A 21,083-nucleotide genomic window follows, 5' to 3' on the forward strand; every position below is an offset into this window, starting at 1 on the left:
ATTGTCAGATTGGATCACTATTTTAAAGATACATTCCTAAAACTTTACTTTTATTTTTTTGAGATAGGGTCTTGCTGTCTCGCTCGGTTGCCCAGACTGGAGTAGACTGGTGCAATTAGGGCTCACTGTAGCCTCAACTTCCCAGGCCCAAGTGATCCTTCCACCTCAGCCTCCCGAATACCTCAGACCACAGGCGTGTGTTACCACGCCTAGAGGAATTTTACACCTAAAACTTTGAACAACGCAAGTGTAAAAGTAAAAAGGTGGTTGCATCAAAAAGCACAGGAGCTGCCTTGAAGGGTTGTCAAAGGTAGGAAGTTTGAGTATAAAAAAAGAATAATGACTATTTTCAGCAACAGTTACACTATGCTCTAAGCATACTTTTATTGAATGAACAAATGAATGAATGAAGGGTGGGACATCAGGGTGTGTCTGGGTGGTGCAAGGGCAGGAGGAGGTCTGATTGTATAAAAATTACATTTAAATACAGGGTCTTCTGCATGAGGAAACACTAAGGAAACTGCATTTCCGGAGAGAGACACACCACGTAGGACTGAAAATGGTTAGTCTAAGGGGATTCATGACAGGTAAGCATCAGGGAGCGGGGAGGGTAGCCAGAATGTGGGGCTTTAAGTGCCCAAAGAGGATTTGAAAAATCAAAGGAGCAATACTAAAGGATACAAACCACTCAGCCCATTCACATTAGAGGGACATGATATAGATGGTTGGGGACAGAAGGAAGGTCAGAAAGACTGACTATTCACCCCATGAAAATCAGGGAGAGAATGTGAGACTCCTTACTTACTGAGTGTGGTTGTCTGTTCTGCAGGGCTCCCAAACTTTCCCCATCTGTGTTAGCCAGGCCTTTGGAAATCCTTAATTAGAATGTAAACTCTATTATAGCAAATATTTTTGTGTACTTTGTTCATTGCAGAATCCACAGACCTATATAAGTGCCCATTTGTAGGAGGCAGGCAATAAAAATTTGCTGAGTAAATGTGGTTCTGCTAGTGGCAATTCTGCCTTATGCTCTTGATAGCCTCAATCAGGGAAAGCACTGTAGACCAGTTGAATCATTTGCTTCTTTGTTTCTTTAATATGCTAGTTTAAGCTGCAGACTTTCAATACCCATCCCAGGAAAGTGGGCCAGGGTTTAGACTATGTGTACAAGAGTCAGTAAGACCTGATTCATTCTCAGCTATGCTTCTCCTCTACCTGGCCAAACTTTTAGATCTCATGTCTCTTCATCTTTAAGAGGTTGATAATAATTGTCCATTACCCCATGTGTTTGTCAAGGATCACATGAATCATGTATATGAAGCACTTGGATGTCTGACAGTATCCTAATGTTGCTACTGAATGTTACTGCATCATTTATTTACTCTTAGGGTTGTACTGAAGAACAGATGCTTAGTGAAGTTTAATTTCTTTTCAATTAAATGCCAAGCCTTAGGCCATCTGTTGTTATTGCTGTTCAAATATTTTGGTCTCAGAACCTCTTTATATTCTTAAAAATTGTTGAGGACTCCAAAGAACTTTTGTTTCTATAGAATATACCTAGATATTTACCATATTCAAAGTGAAAACTGAGATTAAAATATATTTATTCATTCCTTTCAAAATAAAATGATAAATGCATTATGTGTTAACTATATTTTCCACACACAAAAAAATTGTGAGACCAATGGCATTGTTTTACATTTTAGTACTTTAGGGCTTAATGGAAGATGATAGAATTCTCTTCTGCTTTTGCAGTCACCTTTTCTGATGCATTACTCTGTTGAAGTGTAAGAAGAAAATCTGACCTCATACAGATATGATGCTAGAAAAAGGAGTATTCTTATAGCCTTTGAAATAATTGTGGATATTCTTTGAAACTACAACACAAACTCAACAAGTAGCAGTTTCTTAAAGATGAGTTGCAACGTGAAAATTTTTTTTTTTTTTTTTTTTTTTTTGAGACGGAGTCTCGCTCTGTCACCTAGGCTGGAGTGCAGTGGCATGATCTCGGCTCACCGCAACCTCTGCCTCCCGGGTTCAAGCGATTCTTCTGCCTCAGCCTCCCTAGTAGCTGGGACTACAGTTGCGTGCCACCACGCCCAGCTAATTTTCATATTTTTAGTAGAGATGGGGCTTTACCATGTTGGTCAGGCTGGTGTCGAACTCCTGACCTCAAGTAATTCACCCTCCTCAGCCTTCCAAAGTGCTGGGATTACAGGCGTGAGCCACCATGCCCGGCCTGCAATGTAAAATTTGAAATCATATGAATGAACTTTTCAAATTCTGTCACATTAAAATCCATTGTTCTACATTGAACTTTGAGTGGATCTTTTACCCATGCAGGATTTTGTAACATTACATACTGTTCATTTGCAAAATATTGGTTTATGAATTAAGAAGCTCTTCTAAATTTATTCCCCTGTACATTTGTTATAGAATAAGAGTGAAAAAGTAAAATAACATGCAAGATGTCACCATTGAGGGAGGCTAGCTGAAGTGTGTGCAGCACCTTAACCATATATATTATTTTGCAATTTCTTGTGAATCTGAAATCAGTTCAAAATTAAAAGTAAACAAAACAAAACCAATAAACAATATGGTAATTTTTGCTTTCAATATTCATATATATTCCAAATAGCTTTTAAAAATTTAAGACCTATTATATGTAACCAGATATTTACCATATGTGTGGCTTTTCCTTTATTCTTGAAGTTCCAATTTTCCTCTTAGGAAGAGCTTTCTTTAATACTCCACAGAACAGGACTACTGGCCACAGATTCTCATAGTTCTGAGAATGTCTTCATTTCACCTTCTTTCCTGAAAGATATTTTCCCTGGATATGGAATCTGAGTTGATTGGGAGTGATGGCAAGTGGTGTAAAAAAGAATCTAAGTTGACAGTGGAACAAAATCTTTGAAGTGCTAAAAGAACTGTCTTTGTTTCTGATGAGAAATCTGTGGTCATTTGATCTCTATCTTTTCGTGTATAGATTGCACTTCAACAATCTCATCAAAGAAATATCCCTCTACTTTGAGTCACGAAGATATTGACACAGAATTTCTTTTGTTATTTCTAAAGTTTCATTTTTGACAAGTACAGCTAGAGTATTTCTCTATGGTATAAGATATGAATCATTTTCCAGCTGAGGTAGAGGAATTGGGGGTTAACCTCACTTGCCAGAGGTCATACAGCAAGCCCAGGCTCCTTGAAAACATTGCTATCCAGTGAATGAATTCTTCATCAGCATTCTCTATCTCACAGGCCTTCCATCTCAGATTTCAGAAACCACAATGAACAGAATGGCCCCAGAGAATCCCCAGCCAGACCCTTTCATCAACAGGAATTATTCCAACATGAAGGTGATACCACCACAGGATCCAGCTGGTCCCAGTGAGTATCATCCTTCTTTCTCCTCTTTCCCTTTCTACTGCCCCCTTCTCATGTGGCCCTATAATTGCATTTTGCATTTGTTTTAAGGCAGCTATTGATTGTTTTTAAAACTCTATTCAAAAAGTCTCCCTATCATAAAAGGAGAAATACATTTCAAATCAAATGGGCCTTTGGCCCATGGTTGATTCAAATTATGAGAGATTAGCTAAGAATATAATATATAGAGCAAGTGAGCATGTTTTTCTAGGAGAAAAGATCTGAAGCATAGAGAGATAGAAATTGAGAAATCTCCTTTTCCAAGGCAGGTAAATTGTGGCCCAATATGGAGGGAAAATGAAAAAAAAAAAAAAAAAAACCTCATTATTCAGAGTAGTAGTATATACATGTATAAAGATATTTATTTGTATAAAGATATTTATTTATATAAGGTGGATCTGAGTGAATTGTTCTGAAATATATATTTGTTATTTGATATTTTATCCTGGAGATTTTCCAAACATTGTTCGTATACAATGTTTACCTTTAAAAATATATGTAAAATCGTAGAAAAATCAGATTTTTCTATACACTAATAATAAACAATCAGAAAAGAAAATTATAAAAATAACTTCATTTACAATAGCATCAAAAATAATAAAGTACTAAGAAATAAACTTAACCAAGGATGTGAAAGACTTGTGCATTGAAAACTATAAAATGTTGCTGAAATAAATTAAAGACACAAATGGAAAGACACTCTATGTGCATAAATGGGAAGGCTTAATATTATTATTATTATTATTTTTTTTTTTTTGAGACGGAGTCTTGCTCTGTCACCCAGGCTGGAGTGCAATGTCACGATCTTGGCTCATTGCAAACTCCACCTCCCAGGTTCAAGTGATTCTTCTGTCTCAGCCTCCCAAGTAGATGGAACTACAGGCATGCACCACTATGCCCGGCTAATTTTTTTTTTTTTTGTATTTTTAGTAGAGATGGGGTTTCACCATATTGGCCAGGCTGGTCTCAAACTCCTGACCTTTGGAGTTTGTTTGTTTGTTTTTGAGATGGAGTTTCTGCTCTCGTTGCCCAGGCTGGAGTGCAATGGTGTGATCTCAGCTCACTGCAACCTCCGTCTCCCAGGTTCAAGCAATTCTCCTGCCTCAGCCTCCCGAGCAGCCGTGATTACAGGCATGTGGCACCATGCCTGGCTAATTTTTTTGTATTTTTAGTAGAGACAGGGTTTCACCGTGTTAGCCAGGATGGTCTCCATCTCCCGACCTCTGGTGATCCACCCGCCTTGGCCTCTCAAAGTACTGGGATTATAGGCGTGAGCCACCACGCCCGGCTGGCTCCTGACCTTGTGATCTGCCTGCCTCTGCTTCCTAAAGTCCTGGGATTACAGGAGTGAGCCACCACGCCTGGCCAGCTTAATATTTTTATTATTGTTGTTGTTGTTTTTTTTTTTTTTCAAAGACGGAGTTTCGTTCTTGTTGCCCAGGCTGCAGTGCAATGACGCGATCTCGGATCACTGCAACCTACACCTCCCAGGATCAAGCGATTCTCCTGCCTCAGCCTCCCAAATAGCTGGGATTACAGGCAGGCACTACCACACCCAGCTTATTTTTGTATTTTTAGTAGAGACAGGGTTTCACCATGTTGATCAGGCTGGATGGTCTTGAACTCCTGACCTTGGGTGATCCATGCGCCTTGGCCTTCCAAAGTGCTGGGATTATGGGTGTGAGCCACTGTAATTTAGCCACTGCTAAATTTGCTTTTTTGGCACCAATACCAAAGTGCTCCACATATTACCTATTTAGGGGAAGTTTTGTTAGAAGGCAGTCTAACCTGTTTGGTTTCCTTAAAAACAAAACAACTTTGCATTGATCTGGGAGAGAATAACATACAAATTCTGATTATGATTACTTATTTTTAGTACAAAGTTATCCAGTACTTGAAGCACTGTGATGCCTTGTGGTATCCCAGCATGCTGTTTCATACTCATCCTTTCATCTACTGTTGAACTTAGCATCGCAGCATGCATGCAGTGGGTGCTGAATAAATATTTACTGAAAGAGACCAGGCGTGGTGGCTCACACCTATAATCCCAGCACTTTGGGAGGCCAAGGTGGAAGGATCACTTGAGCCCAGTTCCAAGACCACCCTGGGCAATATAGTGAGACCCCATCTTATAAAATATATATATTTACTGAAAGGTGTGAAAAGCTCTTTCCAGAAGCATTCAGGGCAGCAGTCTCCAACCTTTTTGGCACCAGGGACTTGTTTTGTGGAAGACGGTTTTTCCAAGGACTGGTTGGGGGGTGGTTTTGGGATGATCCAAGGACATTACATTTATTGCACATTTTATTTCTATTATTATTACATTGTAATATATAATGAAATAATTACACAACTCACTATAATTTAGAATCAGTGGGAGACCTGAGCTTGTTTTCCTGTAACCAGATGCTCCCATCTGTGGGTGATGGGAGACAGTGACAGATCACCAGGCATTAGATTCTCATAATGAGCACGCAACTTAGATCCCTCCCTCACTTGTGCAGTTCACAATAGGCTTCATGCCCCAATGAGAATCTAATGCTACCAGCTGATCTGACAGGAGGTGGAGCTCTGGCAATAATGTGAGCTATGGGGAGCGACTGTAAATACAGATGAAGCTTCGCTGACTCCTTCGCCGCTCACCTCCTGCTGTGCAGCCCAATTCCTAACAGGCCATGGAACCATACCGGTTTGTGGCCCAGGGATTAGGGACCCCAGATTTAGGAGATGTGGAAGAATGTGTTACATACCAAATAGAATTGTTATTTCTTACACCTCACACAGTACATGGCTAAGAATTTTGCAGAAAATCCCCAGCAGAATGGTAATGTGGAAATACAGGCTGCAGGAACGTGGTGAGAACTGAGAGAACAGAAGAAAGTTCAGAAAATTGATATGTTTGAAGACCAAATGTATGTACAAATTATTAGTCATTGCTGTTTCATACAATTTCAGTGGTTTTAAAAAAATAAGCATTTGTTGTTGTTTGTCAATCTACAAGCCAGGCCAGGTGCAATAGCTCACGCCTGTAATCTCAGCACTTTGAGAGGCCAAGGCAGGCGGATCACGGGGTTAAGAGATTGAGACCATTCTGGCCAACATTGTGAAACTCCATCTCTACTAATAATACAAAAATTAGCTGAGCATGGTGGCACGTGCCTGTAGTCCCAGCTACTCGGGAGGCTGTGGCAGGAGAATCTCTTAAACCCGGGAGGCAGAGATTGCAGTGAGCCAAGATCATGCCACTGCACTCCAGCCTGGTGACAGAGCGAGACTCCATTTCAAAAAAAAAAATCTACAAGCCAGCTGGCCAGTTCTGATCTTGGCTGGCATCTCTTGCATGCTTGAGGGTTAACTAGCTGTAAACTCATTTAAAGTAGCCTAGGTTGCAGAATATGAGCTCTTTTTGCTATAGTCTGTCATCCTCTAGCAGGCTAGTCCAGGCTTGGAGGGAGAGAGAGTGGGTGAGAGAGAGAGGGCAGGCATGAGAGCGAGCACAGAAGCATGCACGGCCTCTTGAGGCGGGGGCATCATCACTTCAGAGTGTCAGCCTCTGACTCAATTAAGAAGGTGTGGTTGGGTCGGGCACAGTGCCTCATGCCTGTAATCCCAGCACTTTGGGAGGCCGAGGTGGGCGGATCACTTGAGGGCAGGAGTTTGAGACCAGTATGGCCGATATGGCGAAACCCCATCTCTAATAAAAGTAAAAAAATTAGCCAGCATGGTGGTGAGCGCCTGTAGTCTCAGCTACTTGGGAGGCTGAGGCAGGAGAATCGCTTGAACCTGTGGAGTGGAGGTTGCAGTGAGCTGAGATTGAGCCATTGCACTCTAGCCTGGGAGTTCTGGTGAGACTCTGTCTCAAACATTAAACAAAAAAAAAGTGCGGTTGGAAATAAATGAAATAAATGTAGGACAAAGAGAAAAGGAAGAGGAAAATAAGGTCTCATTGTACATAATCTGTGAAGTGACTCAATAAAATAAAGCTATTCTTTTTTATTTTATAAATGTGAAAACTGAGACTCTCCATGTAAACAGACATTAATGTTTTACCAAATTTTCTCCTTTTTTTTTTTCCTTTTTGTGGAGGATGGGGGTCTCACTATGTTGTCCAGGCTGGTACGGACTCCTGAGGTCAAGCTGAATGCTCTGCCTCCCTAAATGCTGAAATTACTGATGTCAGGAACAGTGCCCAACCCAAATTTTCTAATAATAATGGACATATGTGTTCCCTGAGACTGTAGTGGTTTGGATGGTCCAGTGGCTGAAGTGTGTCTATTTCCAAATTCTATTTATTTATTTATTTTTTTCTGAAATGGAGTCTTCCTCTGCCTCCCAGGCTGGAGTGCAGTAGTACGATCTCAACTCACTGCAACCTCTGCCTCCTGAGTTCAAGTGATTTCCCTGCCTCAGCCTACCAAGTAGCTAGGATTACAGGCGCACGCCACCATGCCCAGCCAATTTTTGTATTTTTAGTAGAGACGGGATTTCACTATGTTGGTCAGGCTGATCTCAAATGCCTGACCTTGTGATCTGCCCACCTCGGCCTCCCAAAGTGCTGAGATTACAGGCATGAGCCACCATGCCTGACCTTCCAAACTCAAATTTATATTTTCTTTCTTTCTTTCTTTCTTTCTTTCTTTCTTTCTTTCTTTCTTTCTTTCTTTCTTTCTTTCTTTTTCTTTCTTTCCTTCCTTTTTCTCTTTCTTTTTTTTTTTTTTTTTTTTTTTGAGACAGAGTCTTGCTCTGTCACCCAGGCTGGAGTGCAGTGGCACAATCTCGGCTCACTGCAAACTCCGCCTCCCGGGTTCATGCCATTCTCCTGCCTCAGCCTCTCCGAGTAGCTGGGACTACAGGCGCTCGCCACCACGCCCGGCTAATTTTTTGTATTTTTAGTAGAGACGGGGTTTCACCGTGGTCTCGATCTCCTGACCTCGTGATCCGCCCGCCTCGGCCTCCCAAAGTGCTGGGATTACAAGCGTGAGCCACCGCGCCCGGCCCCTTTTTCTCTTTCTTTCTTTCTCTCTCTTTCTTTCTTTCCTTCCTTTCTTTCTTTCTTTCTTTTTTCTTTTTTTGAGACAGGTTTCACTCTGTTATCCAAGCTGGAGTGCAGTGGCACAGTCTCAGCTTATTGCAGCCTCAGCCTCCCAGGTTCAACTGATCCTCCCACCTCAGCCTCCCGAGTAGCTGGGACTACAGGTGCATGCCACTACACCCTTTTTTGTAGAGATGAGATTTCACCATGTGGTCCAGACTGGTTTCAAACTCTTAAGACAAAGCAAAACCTTGTCTCTAAAAATAACAATAAAATAAATAAAATAAGATAATGGAGATAAGACAAAAGTACTTAATGACCATTTCTATCAGTTCCATTCTACCTCCTCTCTGAGGTTGTCATTACAATAGGTTTCTCATAATTTTTGTAGTCTACTCTCTATATATTCATAAATTATAATTTTGAGTTATAAAGTGTGTGTGTGTATATATATATATACACACGTACATATATATATATATATATATATACACGTACATATATATATATATATATATATATTTTTTTTTTTTTTTTTTTTTTAAATGGACTCACTTTTTCACCCAGGCTGGAGTGCAGTGGCACAGTCTTGGCTCACTGCAACCTCCACCTTCTGGGTTCAAGCGATTCTCCTGCCTCAGCCTCCCGAGTAGCTGGGATTACAGGTGCATGCCACCACACCAGCTAATTTTTTGTATTTTTAGTAGAGACAGGGTTTCACCATGTTGACCAGGCTTGTCTTGAACTCCTGACCTCAAGTGATCTGCCCGCCCGCCTTGACCTCCCAAAGTGCTGGGATTACAGGCATGAGCCACCACGCCTGGCCAGAAAAGTATATTTTACATGTCACATTACATTGCAAAATAAAAATTAGTTTTTAAAATTTGTTTTCTATGAAACTATGTACATGTTTTAGTAATATTTTCCTAACTCATAGTTGATACGCAGAGGAGGTTAACTATATTGTAAGATCAGTAGGGTCATAAGCAGTGAGTTAATTATCAGAAATTTGATGAAGTTATACAGCCTACGCTCAATATCTTATATCTTTAAGTGAAAATACTTCATTTTCAGTGACATACTCCAAACTAAAATAAAATTAATTTACAAAAGAGAGGTATGTTGTGCATACAATGTACCACACATTATTCTAGTGTATTAATGCCTTTACATTAATAAATCAATATAATTAGTGCCTTACATTAATACATTCATGTAAAAAATTTACAAACCCTATTATAAAGTAGATATTCATTTTTGTGCGTCTGGCAAGGTCTCACTCTGTCGCCCAGGCTGGAGTGCAGTAGCGCAATCTCAGCTCACTGCAACTTCTGCCTCCCGGGGTTCAAGCAATTCTCCTACCTCAGCCTTTTGAGTAGCTGGGATTACAGGTGCTTGCCACCATATCTGGCTAATTTTTGTATTTTTGGTAGAGACAGGGTTTCACCATGTTGGCCAGACTGGTCTCAAACTTCTGACTTCAAGCTATCCGCTTGCCTTGGCCTCCCAAAGTGCTGGGAATACAGGGCTGAGCCACCACACCCAGCCTAAAGTACATACTCTTAACATTCTCCCTACCCCACTTTTTTTTTTTTTTTTTTTTTTTGAGACACAGTTTCGCTCTTGTTGCCCAGGCTGGAGTACAATGGCACAATCTTGGCTCACTGCAACCTCCTGCCTCCCAGGTTCAAGCGATTCTCCTGCCTCAGCCTCTGGAGTAGCTGGGATTACAGGCATGCGCCACCACGCCTGGCTAATTTTGTATTTTTAGTAGAGATGGGGTTTCTCCATGTTGGTCAGGCTAGTCTCGAACTCCCAACCTCAGGTGATCCGCTCACCTCAGCCTCCCGAAGTGCTGGGATTACAGGTGTGAGCCACCGCATCTGGCCACATTCCCCTTTTATGCTTGATGAAACTGAGGTGGGCTAGGTGTGGTGGCTTCCACCTATAATTCCAGCACTTTGGGAGGCTGAGGTGGGAGGATCACTTGAGCCAAGGAGTTTGAGATTAGCCTGGGCAACATAGCAAGACTCCATCTGTATTTAAAAAATTAAAACATTTTGGCCGGGTGCAGTGGCTCACGCCTGTAATCCCAGCACTTTGGGAGGCTGAGGCGGGTGGATCACGAGGTCAGGAGATTGAGACCATCCTGGCTAACACGGTGAAACTCCGTCTCTACTAAAAATACAAAAAAATTAGCCGAGTGCGGCAGCAGGTGCCTGTAATCTCAGCTACTCGAGAGGCTGAGGCAGGAGAATGACATGAACCTGGGAGGTGGAGCTTGCAGTGAGCCAAGATCATGCCACTGCAGTCCGGCCTGGGCAAAAGGCGAGACTCTGTCTCAAAAAAAAAAAAAAATTAAAAAATTTTAAAGAAGAAATTGAGGTGAAAAGTTTGGGTAATGGGTTCATAATCACATTCCTAGAAAAGTATAGTTTTATCTTTTTTTTTTTTTCTTTTTGAGATGGAGTCTCGCTCTGTTGCCCAGGCTGGAGGGCAGTGGCGTGATCTCAGCTCACTGCAAGTTCTGCCTCCCAGGTTCATGCCATTCTCCTGCCTCAGCCTCCTGAGTAGCTGGGACTACAGGCACCCGCCACCACACCCGGCTATTTTTTTTTTTATTATTTTTGGTAGAGATGGGTTTTCACCATGTTAGACAGGATGGTCTTTTTTTTTTTTTTTTTTTTTGAGACGGAGTCTTGCTGTGTCACCCGGGCACCCAGGCTGGAGTGCAGTGGCGCAATCTCGGCTCACTGCAAGCTCCGCCTCCCGGGTTCACGCCATTCTCCTGCCTCAGCCTCTCCGAGTAGCTGGGACTACAGGCGCCCGCCACCACGCCCGGCTAATTTTTTGTATTTTTAGTAGAGACGGGGTTTCACCGTGGTCTCGATCTCCTGACCTCGTGATCCACCCGCCTCGGCCTCCCAAAGTGCTGGGATTACAAGCGTGAGCCACCGCGCCCGGCCGAGACAGGATGGTCTTGATCTTCTGACCTCATGATCCACCTGCCTCGGCCTCCCAAAGTGCTGGGATTGAAGGCATGAGCCACCATGCCCGGCCTGAAAAGTATAGTTTTAAAAGCAAAATTTCTACTATTGAACATATATCAAGATTACTGGTTAAAACTTTTCCACAGTGCAACTTGCATATTATGGACTCCTTGAGCTAACTGAGTAAGACATAGATCAATGTTTTCAGAAGACAGCATGTATACATTTAAATTTCTGGAAGAAATGTGCCCCACATGGATGTGAGTTTTCCCGGGATGTCACTGGTAGTTGTCCATGTATGATGTTTCCTTGACTTAATCTTCCTTATCACATTGCCCTAAAAAATAACTTAGCTCTGCATTTACAATTACTGAAGTATTTGTAACTCAAAGTATATCCTGGCTCCAGGCTTTTTATTTTTCCTTATCTGATACCAAACTGATCTATAGTTTCTTTAATTTTCTTTTTAGCCAAGGCTGACTGAAAATGCTTTCAAGTATATAATGTTTATTTCCACAGTACTCTGATGAATAGGGTATCCTTTGCGACTCGTCAGCCACATAGTTTAATCAGCATGAGTGATTCCAGTGTGTCCTTGATACCACAGGACCAAGCCAGTTCCAGCAAGCAGTGTTCCCCTGTGCCCACTCTGTAGTCTGTCTCTCTTCTCAGGGAGCCTACTTGTCCTTCCCCAAGAGGGTAGCTACCAGGTGTGAATATAACAGACCTAAATCTAGGACTAAATATCTTGTATGTTCGTCATATTTGATTGAGATGGGTTTTCCTGGAATAGAATCAGGAGGTTGACGAGCTGGGTACGGTGGTGCACCTTTAGTCCCAGCTACTGTGAAGGCTGAGGCAGAAGGATCCCTTTAGCCCAGGTGTTAGAGACCAGCCTGGACAACATAGCGAGACCTCGTGATCTGCCCGCCTCGGCCTCCCAAAGTGCTGGAATTACAGGCATAAGCCACTGCACCTGGCCTTCCAAAATCAAATTTATATTCTCTTTTCTTTTTCTCTTTCTTTCTTTCTTTCTTTCTTTCTTTCTTTCTTTCTTTCTTTCTTTCTTTCTTTCCTTCTTTTTCTTTTTCTTTTTTTTTTGAGACAGGTTTCACTCTGTTATCCAAGCTGGAATGCAGTGGCGCGGTCTCGGCTTACTGCAGCCTCAATCTCCCAGGTTCAACTGATTCTCCCACCTCAGCCTCCCGAGTAGCTGGGAATACAGGTGCGTGCCACTACACCCTTTTTTGTAGAGACGAGATTTCACCATGTGGTCCAGACTGGTCTCAAACTCCTAAGACAGAGCCAGACCTTATCTCACTGCAACCTCCACCTCCTGGGTTCAGGTGATTCCCCTGCCTCAGCCTACTGAGTAGCTGGGATTACAGGCGTACACCGCCATGCCCAGCTGATTTTTGTATTTTTAGTAGAGATGAGGTTTCACCCTATTGGTCAAGCTGGTCTCGAATGCCTGACCTCATCTCTAAAAATAATAATAAAATAAATAAACAAAATAAATTAAGACAGTGGAAATAAAACAAAAGTACCTGACCATTTCTCAGTTCCATTCTACCTCCTCTCTGAGGTTGTCATTACAATAGGTTTCTCATAATTTTTGTAGTCTACTCTCTATATATTCATAAATTATAATTTTAAGTTATAAAGAAAAGTGTGTGTGTGTGTGTGTATATATATATATATATATATATATATATATATTTTTTTTTTTTTTTTTTTGAGATGAAGTCTCACTTTTTCACCCAGGCTGGAGTGCAGTGGTGCGGTCTCGGCTCACCACAACCTCCACCTCCTGGGTTCAAGTGATTCTCCTGCCTCAGCCTCCTGAGTAGCTGGGTGTGCCACCACACCTGGCTAATTTTTTGTATTTTTAGTAGAGACAGTCCTATTTCAAGGGGTGACATTTTGAATAAATACAGAAGCAAGCTAATGATTCAAAAGTATGTAAAAAGCTAAAACACACTTAAAAACCCACTGCTTCCTTTACTTTATCATCTATATGTTTTTTATTTAATTTACTTTTATATGTCATGTTTAGATACACACAAGTAGATAGTAAGTTTATTATTATTATTTCTTTTTTGAGGCCAAGTCTTGCTTTGTCACCCAGGAGTGCAATGGCATGATCTCAACTCACTGCAACCTCTGCCTCCCGGGTTCAAGCGACTCTTCGTGCCTCAAGTAGCTGGGCTTACAGGCACATGCCACCACACCAGGTTAATTTTTGTATTTTTAGTAAAGATGGGGTTTCACCATGTTGGCTAGGCTGGTCTCGAACTCCTGACCTCAGGTGGTCTGCCCAAAGTGCTGGGATTACAGGTGTGAGCCACCATGCCTGGCCAAAATAGTAAGTTTAAAGCTTCTAACTTTACTTTTAATAGGTAATTAAACAATGTATATATAACATTGAATGCAACATATTAATAAAATGTAACAATTTTGTTAAGCAGACAAAATATAATCCAATGAGATGTTTTACATTCTTTGTTCATAGCAAGACTTTGAAATCCAGTGAATACTTTACACTTCGCATATCTCAGTCTAGATGCTAAATATTTCATGAGAAATACTTGATCTGCATTTAGATTTCATAAAATCACAGTTGAAAAAAGTTGACCTACCCAAGTTGTTCCAAGCATACTAGTTTCTCAATAATTGCACTATCAGTTTTTAATTTTAAATTAACATTTAATAAAATTAAAAATTACAGGCACGGTGGTTCATACCTGCAATTCTAGGACTTTGGGAGGTGGAGGTGGGAGGATGACTTGAGCCCAGGGGTTTGAGACCAGCCTGGACAACATAGCAAAACCTCATCTCTACACACACACAAAAATTAGCCAGGCATGGCATGCGCACCTCTAGTCCCAGCTACTTGGGAGGCTGAGGTGGGAGAATCACTTGAGCCAGGGAGATGGCAGTTGCAGTGAGCTGTGATCAAGCCACTGCACTGCACTCCAGCCTGGGCTGACAAGGGAGACTCTGTAAAAAAAAAAAAAAAAAAAAAAAAAAAATCAGCTCCTCAGCGGAACTAGCCACATTTCCCATGATTAATAGTCATTTGAAGCAGTGGCTACTGTATTGAACAGAAGAGCTCTAGAGAGTAATTGGGTAGTTGGGGAACAGGGATGGTTTCAATTTTGTACTATTTGTACATACTGCTTTTCAAAATAAATGAATAAATCAAGTTCTTATTTTTAAACAATTTACAGTAAGTAGTTAGGTTGTGGAAGTCACAAATGCACCCCTATAGGATGAGTGTGGGGGGAAAGTGGTTATCTTAATATTATATAAATAAGTTCCCTGTGGCTTAGAACAAAATTCCCAGTAACAGTATTCCATAGACACATTCCAGAAATATTGTATCACAAACTACTTATTTGAAAGTAAAGAATAAGTGCCTGGTAAAACGATGTTGTTTAATTAAAAGAACAGGCTCAGAATATTTAAGATATGTCTATCTGAGGTAAATACAGTTTGAGTAGAATAATTTTATTAAATGTGAGCAGAAAAAAATCAATATTTCTAAGTATATTGGATTTCACATATATGTATATATATGAACTGAAAAAATAGAAGTTTAGAAATATGTACATTCAAAGTGGGATTAAATATGTTTTATATAGGTTATTTTCATCTATGTTCATGAGTGGCATTAGCCTATAGTTTTATCTATAGTGTTTATTTTTGCCTAATTTTAGTGTTGGTATTATGGACTTTTAAGTACAAGAAGGGAGGTCCAAGTGAGGACCTTTCCTCCTTTTATTTTTATTTTATTTATTTTTCTAGAGCCAGGGTCTCTCTCTGTTGCCCATGCTGGAGTGCAGTGACATGATAGTAGTTCACTATAGCCTTGACCACGTGGGTTAAAGTGATCCTCCCACCTCTGCCTCCCATAGCTGGGACCACAGGCATGTGCCACCATGCCCACCTAATTTTTAAACATTTTCTGTAGAGACAGGGTCTCATTATGTTTCTCAGGCTGGTCTTAAATTCCTGGCCTTAAGCAATTCTCCTGCCTTGGCCTCCCAAAATGCTGGGATTATAGTTGTGAGCCACTGTGCATGGCCAAATTTTGATAATTGCGGGATTTTTTTTTTTTTTTTGAGACAGAATCTCGCTGTGTCACCCAGGCCAGAGTGCAATGGAATGATCTCGGTTCACTGCAACCTCCACCTCCTGGGTTCAAGCAATTCTCGTGCCTCAGCCTCCGTAGTAGCTGGGATTACAGGCATGCACCACTATGCCTGGCTAATTTTTGTAGTTTTAGTCGAGGCGGGGTTTCACCATGTTGGCCAGGATGGTCTCGAACTCCTGACTTCAAGTGATTCACCTGCCTCAGCCTCCCAAAGTGCTGTGATTACAGGTGTGAGTCACCACGCCTGGCCGATAATTGCATTTTTAAAGAAAAAACCCTTTTCTTTTTCATTGCCATTAAAAAACTATACTTTTTCAATCTTCTATACGTATTTATTTTTATTTTATTTTGAGACAGGGTCTCACTCTGTCACTCAGGCTGACACATGATTGTGCAGTGACACAATTATGGTTCACTACAGCCTCAACCTCCCAGGCTCAGGCAATTCTCCCACCTCAGCCTCAAGAATAGTTATTATGTGGTGACACCATTATGGTTCACTACAGCCTCAACCTCCTGGCTCAAGCAATCCTCCCACCTCAGCCTCAAGAATAGTTGGGACCACAGGGGCATGCAACCATGCCCAGCTAATTTTTTAATTTTTCATAGAGACAGGGTCTCCCTACATTGCCCAGGCTGGTCTCCAACTCCTCCACTCGTGATGCTCTTACCTTGGCCTCCCATAAGTGCTGGGATTACAGGTGTGAGCATATTGTGCTGACCACATTTGATTTCTTTTCCCCAAAGTAGTGAATAGAGCCTCAAATCCCATAAAAGAAAAAGCTCTACCAGGCATGGTGGTTCACATCTGTAATCCCACCACTTTGGGAGGCCAAGGCAGGAGGATCACTTGAGCCCAGGAGTTCAACATCAGCCTGAGCAATGTAAGGAAACCCCATCTCTATGAAAGAAAAAGTTTTTTAATTAGCCAGAAGTGGTGATAGTGCCTGTAGTCCTAGGTATTCAGGAGGATGAGGCCAGAGGATTGCAGGAGCTCAAGAGTTCAAGGTTACAATGAACTATGATCGTGCCACAGCATTCAGCCTGGCACTGTCTTTTTTAGAGACAGAGCAAGACCCTGTCTCTAAAAAAAGAGAGAGAGAGAGAGAGAGAGAAAGGAAGGAAGAAGAAAAGGAAAGAAAGAAAGAAAGAAAGAAAGAAAGAAAGAAAGAAAGAAAGAAAGAAAGAAAGAAAGAAAGAAAGAAAGAGCCTATTTGCCAGATGAGATGGACTGGATTCCTGAACAAATAAATGAAGACAGGACACCCATTTAGAAGAGTGGGTTATATTCAGATGCAAAGACATAGGGTTTATTCCTAGTTTTATCTATTTCATAATTAAAAAAAAAATTTTGGCTAGCTCTTGCACAGAATATTACTAGTTTCTAGAATAAGAAAAGTGTGAAAAAGATGAGAAGACAGAAGCTACTATCCACTGTCCTGAGGTTAGGTAGGGTAGAAAGACTGAGTACCAGAGAGTAAAAGTAAAACAGAAAACTTTTCAGTGCAGGCAGGGCAAACTAAAACTCAAGGGAGCCAGTTTCCAGAGTGAACAGACCGAGTACACAGAAAATTGAAGAGGTAACTCATGTCCTAACAGAGACAAAATCTCAGACAGTGGAGAACAGAGCACTGTTACGCAGGGCTCAGCCATTCAGACTCAAGACCTGGGATCTGCATTTTCTGGATCCTAAGCCTGGTTGGAGGAAAGGCATGGGAGATTCACCATGGTGATTTGTTTTTTGTTTTTTGTTTTTTTGGTGGCGGGGAGAGATTGGTAATGTAAATGTAACCACCCCTTCTTTATCTCTGCCCTGAAGCAATACGGAGAAGGCATCAACAACGTACTTCTTTCAGCAACCAACAGTATGAAGAGCTAGAAGCTCTGTTTAGCCAGACCATGTTCCCAGATAGAAATCTTCAGGAGAAACTAGCTTTGAGACTCAACCTACCGGAGTCAACAGTAAAGGTCTGATCCCCTGTGGTGTGCTTGGTACCCCCATCCAAGCCACATTCACCTATCCAGCCTGGAAATTCCCCACCCTCCACCCCTGCCCCACAATAATATTTCATTAATTGAGTACCTACTGAAACGGTATCAAACTGGGGACGTCGCAAATACTGGCCTCACTCTCATGCAGTTTGAAAAATGAGAAAAAATGAGGTTCAGAGGCAAAGTGACTGGGCCACAGAGATAAGAAATAGTGTTGCTAGAACGAAAACTCCAGAAATCTTATTTTTAATATTTGTACTATAGAGTTCAAATAGTGGAAAGGTGCTCATCCAGACAGACTCCTCCCTTGGAGTCTTTTTAAGCAAAGCCCTGCAATCTGTTTATTCATAATGCTACCAATGGACAAACAATACTCCGTCTAACCTCTGAGCCTGCTAAAGCCCGTGACATTTTTCTTTTTTCTCTTTTTTTAGAGATGGGGTTTCACTATGTTGCCCAGGCTGGTCTCAAATTCCTGAGCTCAAGTGATCCTCTCACCTCAGACTCTCAAAGTGCTGGGATTACAGGTGTGAGCCACCGTGACTGGCCATACATTTTTATTGGAGTATTCCTTATAGGAGAGGCCTCCTAAAATAATCCTTAAAAATCCTTCAGTTCAAATTCTTCACCTCTCCCTAGATCCTAGATCCCTGAACTAGCCTCTCTTCTCTAGAGTTCAGGACCCTATCTCTGAACCCCCAGCACAAACCCTGAAACACACCCGCTTTCTTCCTTTCCGGGGTCCCAGACCTGATCTCCATCATCCCTCCTATTGACTCCAGTCATGCCCATCTCTGCTCTTGCAAAGCCCAGTGTCATGGTGAATTAGAGAGGACATGAAGATTATAACCTGGCTGTTTTCAGTCAGGAGAAACCTCCAATGCCTCCTCCAATAACAGACCACAATCTCCCCTCTTCCCCCACTCCCAGGTTTGGTTCAGGAACCGGCGATTCAAATTGAAGAAGCAGCGGCAGCAGCAGCAATCAGCAAAGCAACGAAACCAGAACCTTCCATCCAAGAAGAATGTGCCCACCTCCCCCAGAACATCCCCTAGTCCTCATGCTTTTTCTCCTGTGATTTCAGATTTCTACAGCTCCCTTCCACCTCATCCCTTAGACCCTTCCAAATGGGCATGGAACTCTACCTTCACTGAGAGTTCCACAAGTGACTTCCAAATGCAAGATACTCAGTGGGAGAGGCTGGTGGCCTCGGTTCCTGCTTTGTACTCTGATGCCTATGACATATTCCAAATCATACAACTGTACAATCTTCCTGATGAGAATGAGATAGCCAGTTCTTCTTTCCACTGTCTGTATCAGTATCTCTCACCCACAAAGTACCAGGTAGGAGGACAGGGTTCCTCTCTCAGCACCTTTGCTGGTCCAGCTGTAGGCCTATCTTCCGCACAAACCTGGCCCAGTATAACAAGCCAAGGCTTTGAAGCCTACAATCTAACAGATAGCCTGGAATTCCAGAAAACCTCCAATATGGTAGACTTGGGATTTCTCTGGCCAGAGTACTAATAAATATGGACCATTTAGAAAAGAGGTCTTCTTGCCTCTTGTACATGACTTTTCTTTTCCTTTGTCTCATTTTAACCCAAACATCTGGGCCTGTGTCTCTGATTTCCATGTAAATGTTGCGAAAAGAGTTTTCCAAGTAGAGCTGGGCACTACGTAATCAGCCCCACGATTCTCCCTGAGAAGCCTGCCCAGTCCCTTACATGGCCAATGAGACTCCAAAATTCCCTTCCCAAAACTATCTTGAATTTTCTAAAAGTAGGACAGTGGTTTTGGGGATAATCCACTTTATTTTTTTGAAACTAGGTCTCACTTTGTCACCCAGGCTGGAGTGCAGTGGCACCATCTTGGCTCACTGCAGCCTCTGCCTCCTGGGCTCAAACAATCCTCCCACCTCAGTCTACTGAGTAGCTGAGACTACAGACATGCACCACCATGTCTGGCTAATTTTTGTATTTTTAGTGGAGACGGGGTTTTGCCTTGTTGCCCAGGCTGAATTTGGGGTTTTTTAAAAGGGAACTTTCAGTCCTAATTTGAGGGGAAATTACTGTCACCACTAGTTTTAATATAGTACAATGAAAAAAAATATATATATAGAGTACAATGGTCCAGACATAATAAGAGGTGTAAAAACTAGCTCAGGAAGAAATAAAAACAGATTTTTGAAGGTGAGATGATAAACTTGCAAAACTCACAAAATAAAGAGTCAAACTTTTAGAATGACAAGTTAGCATATTTTCCAGCCACATGATCAACCTACAAAATTAATACCATTTCTGAACACCAGTAATAAAAAAACATAAGAGCCGGGTGCGGTGGCTCACTCCTGTAATCCCAGCACTTTGGGAGGCCGAGGCGGGCGGATCACGAGGTCAGGAGATTGAGACCAGCCTGACCAACATGGTGAAACCCTGTCTCTACTAAAACTACAAAAAAAAAAAAAAAAAATAGCCGGGCATGGTGGCACACGCCTGTAATCCCAGCTACTCAGGAGGCTGAGGAAGGAGAATCGCTTGAACCCAGGAGGTGGAGGTTGCAGTAAGCTGAGATCACACCACTGCACTCCAGCCTGGACAACAGAGCAAGACTCTGTCTCAAAAAATAAAAAAATAAAGAAACATAAGTACCTCTCAATGAAAAATGTGAAAGTACCTAGAAATTCACAGAAAATTAATACCTCTGTGGAGAAAACTTCAAAACTTAAAAAAGGACATAGAAAATGTTTTGAATAGGCCAGGCACGGTGGCTCACGCCTGTAATCCCAGCACGTTGGGAGGCCAAGGAGGGCAGATCACAAGGTCAAGAGATCCAGACCATCCTGGCCAACATGGTGAAATCCTGCCTCTACTAAAAATACAAAAAAAAAAAAAAAAAAAATTAGCTGGGCATGGTGGCACACACCCGTAGTCCCAGCTACTTGGGAGGCTGAGGCAGAAGAATCACAGGGATTGAAATTATGCAGTGTGTTCTCCAAACACAATTGAATGATATTACAAATCAATAAAATTTGGGAAATTCACAAATATGTGGATATTAAACAACACATTCCTATATAACCAATAGTTAAAGAGGAAATCACAGTCTGAGCAACATGGCAAAACCCTGTGTCTACAAAAAAACAAAAAATTAGCTGGGCATGACGGCCAGAGCCCATGGTTCCAGCTACTCGGGAGGCTGAGGTAAGAGGATCCCTTGAGCCACAGTGGTCGAGGCTGCAGTGAGCCGTGACTGTGCCGCTGCACTCCAGCTTGAGCAACACAGTGATACTGTCTCAATAAATAAATAAATAGAAGAAATCATGAGTAAAATTGGAAAACACTGTTAACTAAAAAAAACAAAGGCACAGCAAACCAAAACATGGGATGAAGCTAAATCAATGCTTAGAAGGAAATTTATAGCTTCAAATACTTACAAATTTTTTAAAAAAGGTCTCAGATCAATAGTTTTACACAGGAAGGAAGTGGCA

General features: G+C 41.7%; 1 protein-coding gene across 1 annotated transcript; it reads left to right on the plus strand.

Moving 5' to 3' along the window:
• Positions 1 to 515: 515 nt before the first annotated feature.
• On the plus strand, positions 516 to 19,120 carry ARGFX (arginine-fifty homeobox). Its single transcript, XM_055259587.2, has 5 exons — positions 516 to 587; positions 3,276 to 3,390; positions 8,506 to 8,622; positions 17,424 to 17,572; positions 18,527 to 19,120. The coding sequence occupies exons 2-5, from the start codon at positions 3,291 to 3,293 to the stop codon at positions 19,118 to 19,120; spliced, it is 960 nt and encodes a 319-aa protein (XP_055115562.1). The 5' UTR covers positions 516 to 587; positions 3,276 to 3,290.
• Positions 19,121 to 21,083: the final 1,963 nt, after the last annotated feature.

Source organism: Symphalangus syndactylus, chromosome 21 (assembly GCF_028878055.3).
Source record: "Symphalangus syndactylus isolate Jambi chromosome 21, NHGRI_mSymSyn1-v2.1_pri, whole genome shotgun sequence".
Lineage (NCBI taxonomy): Eukaryota > Metazoa > Chordata > Mammalia > Primates > Hylobatidae > Symphalangus > Symphalangus syndactylus.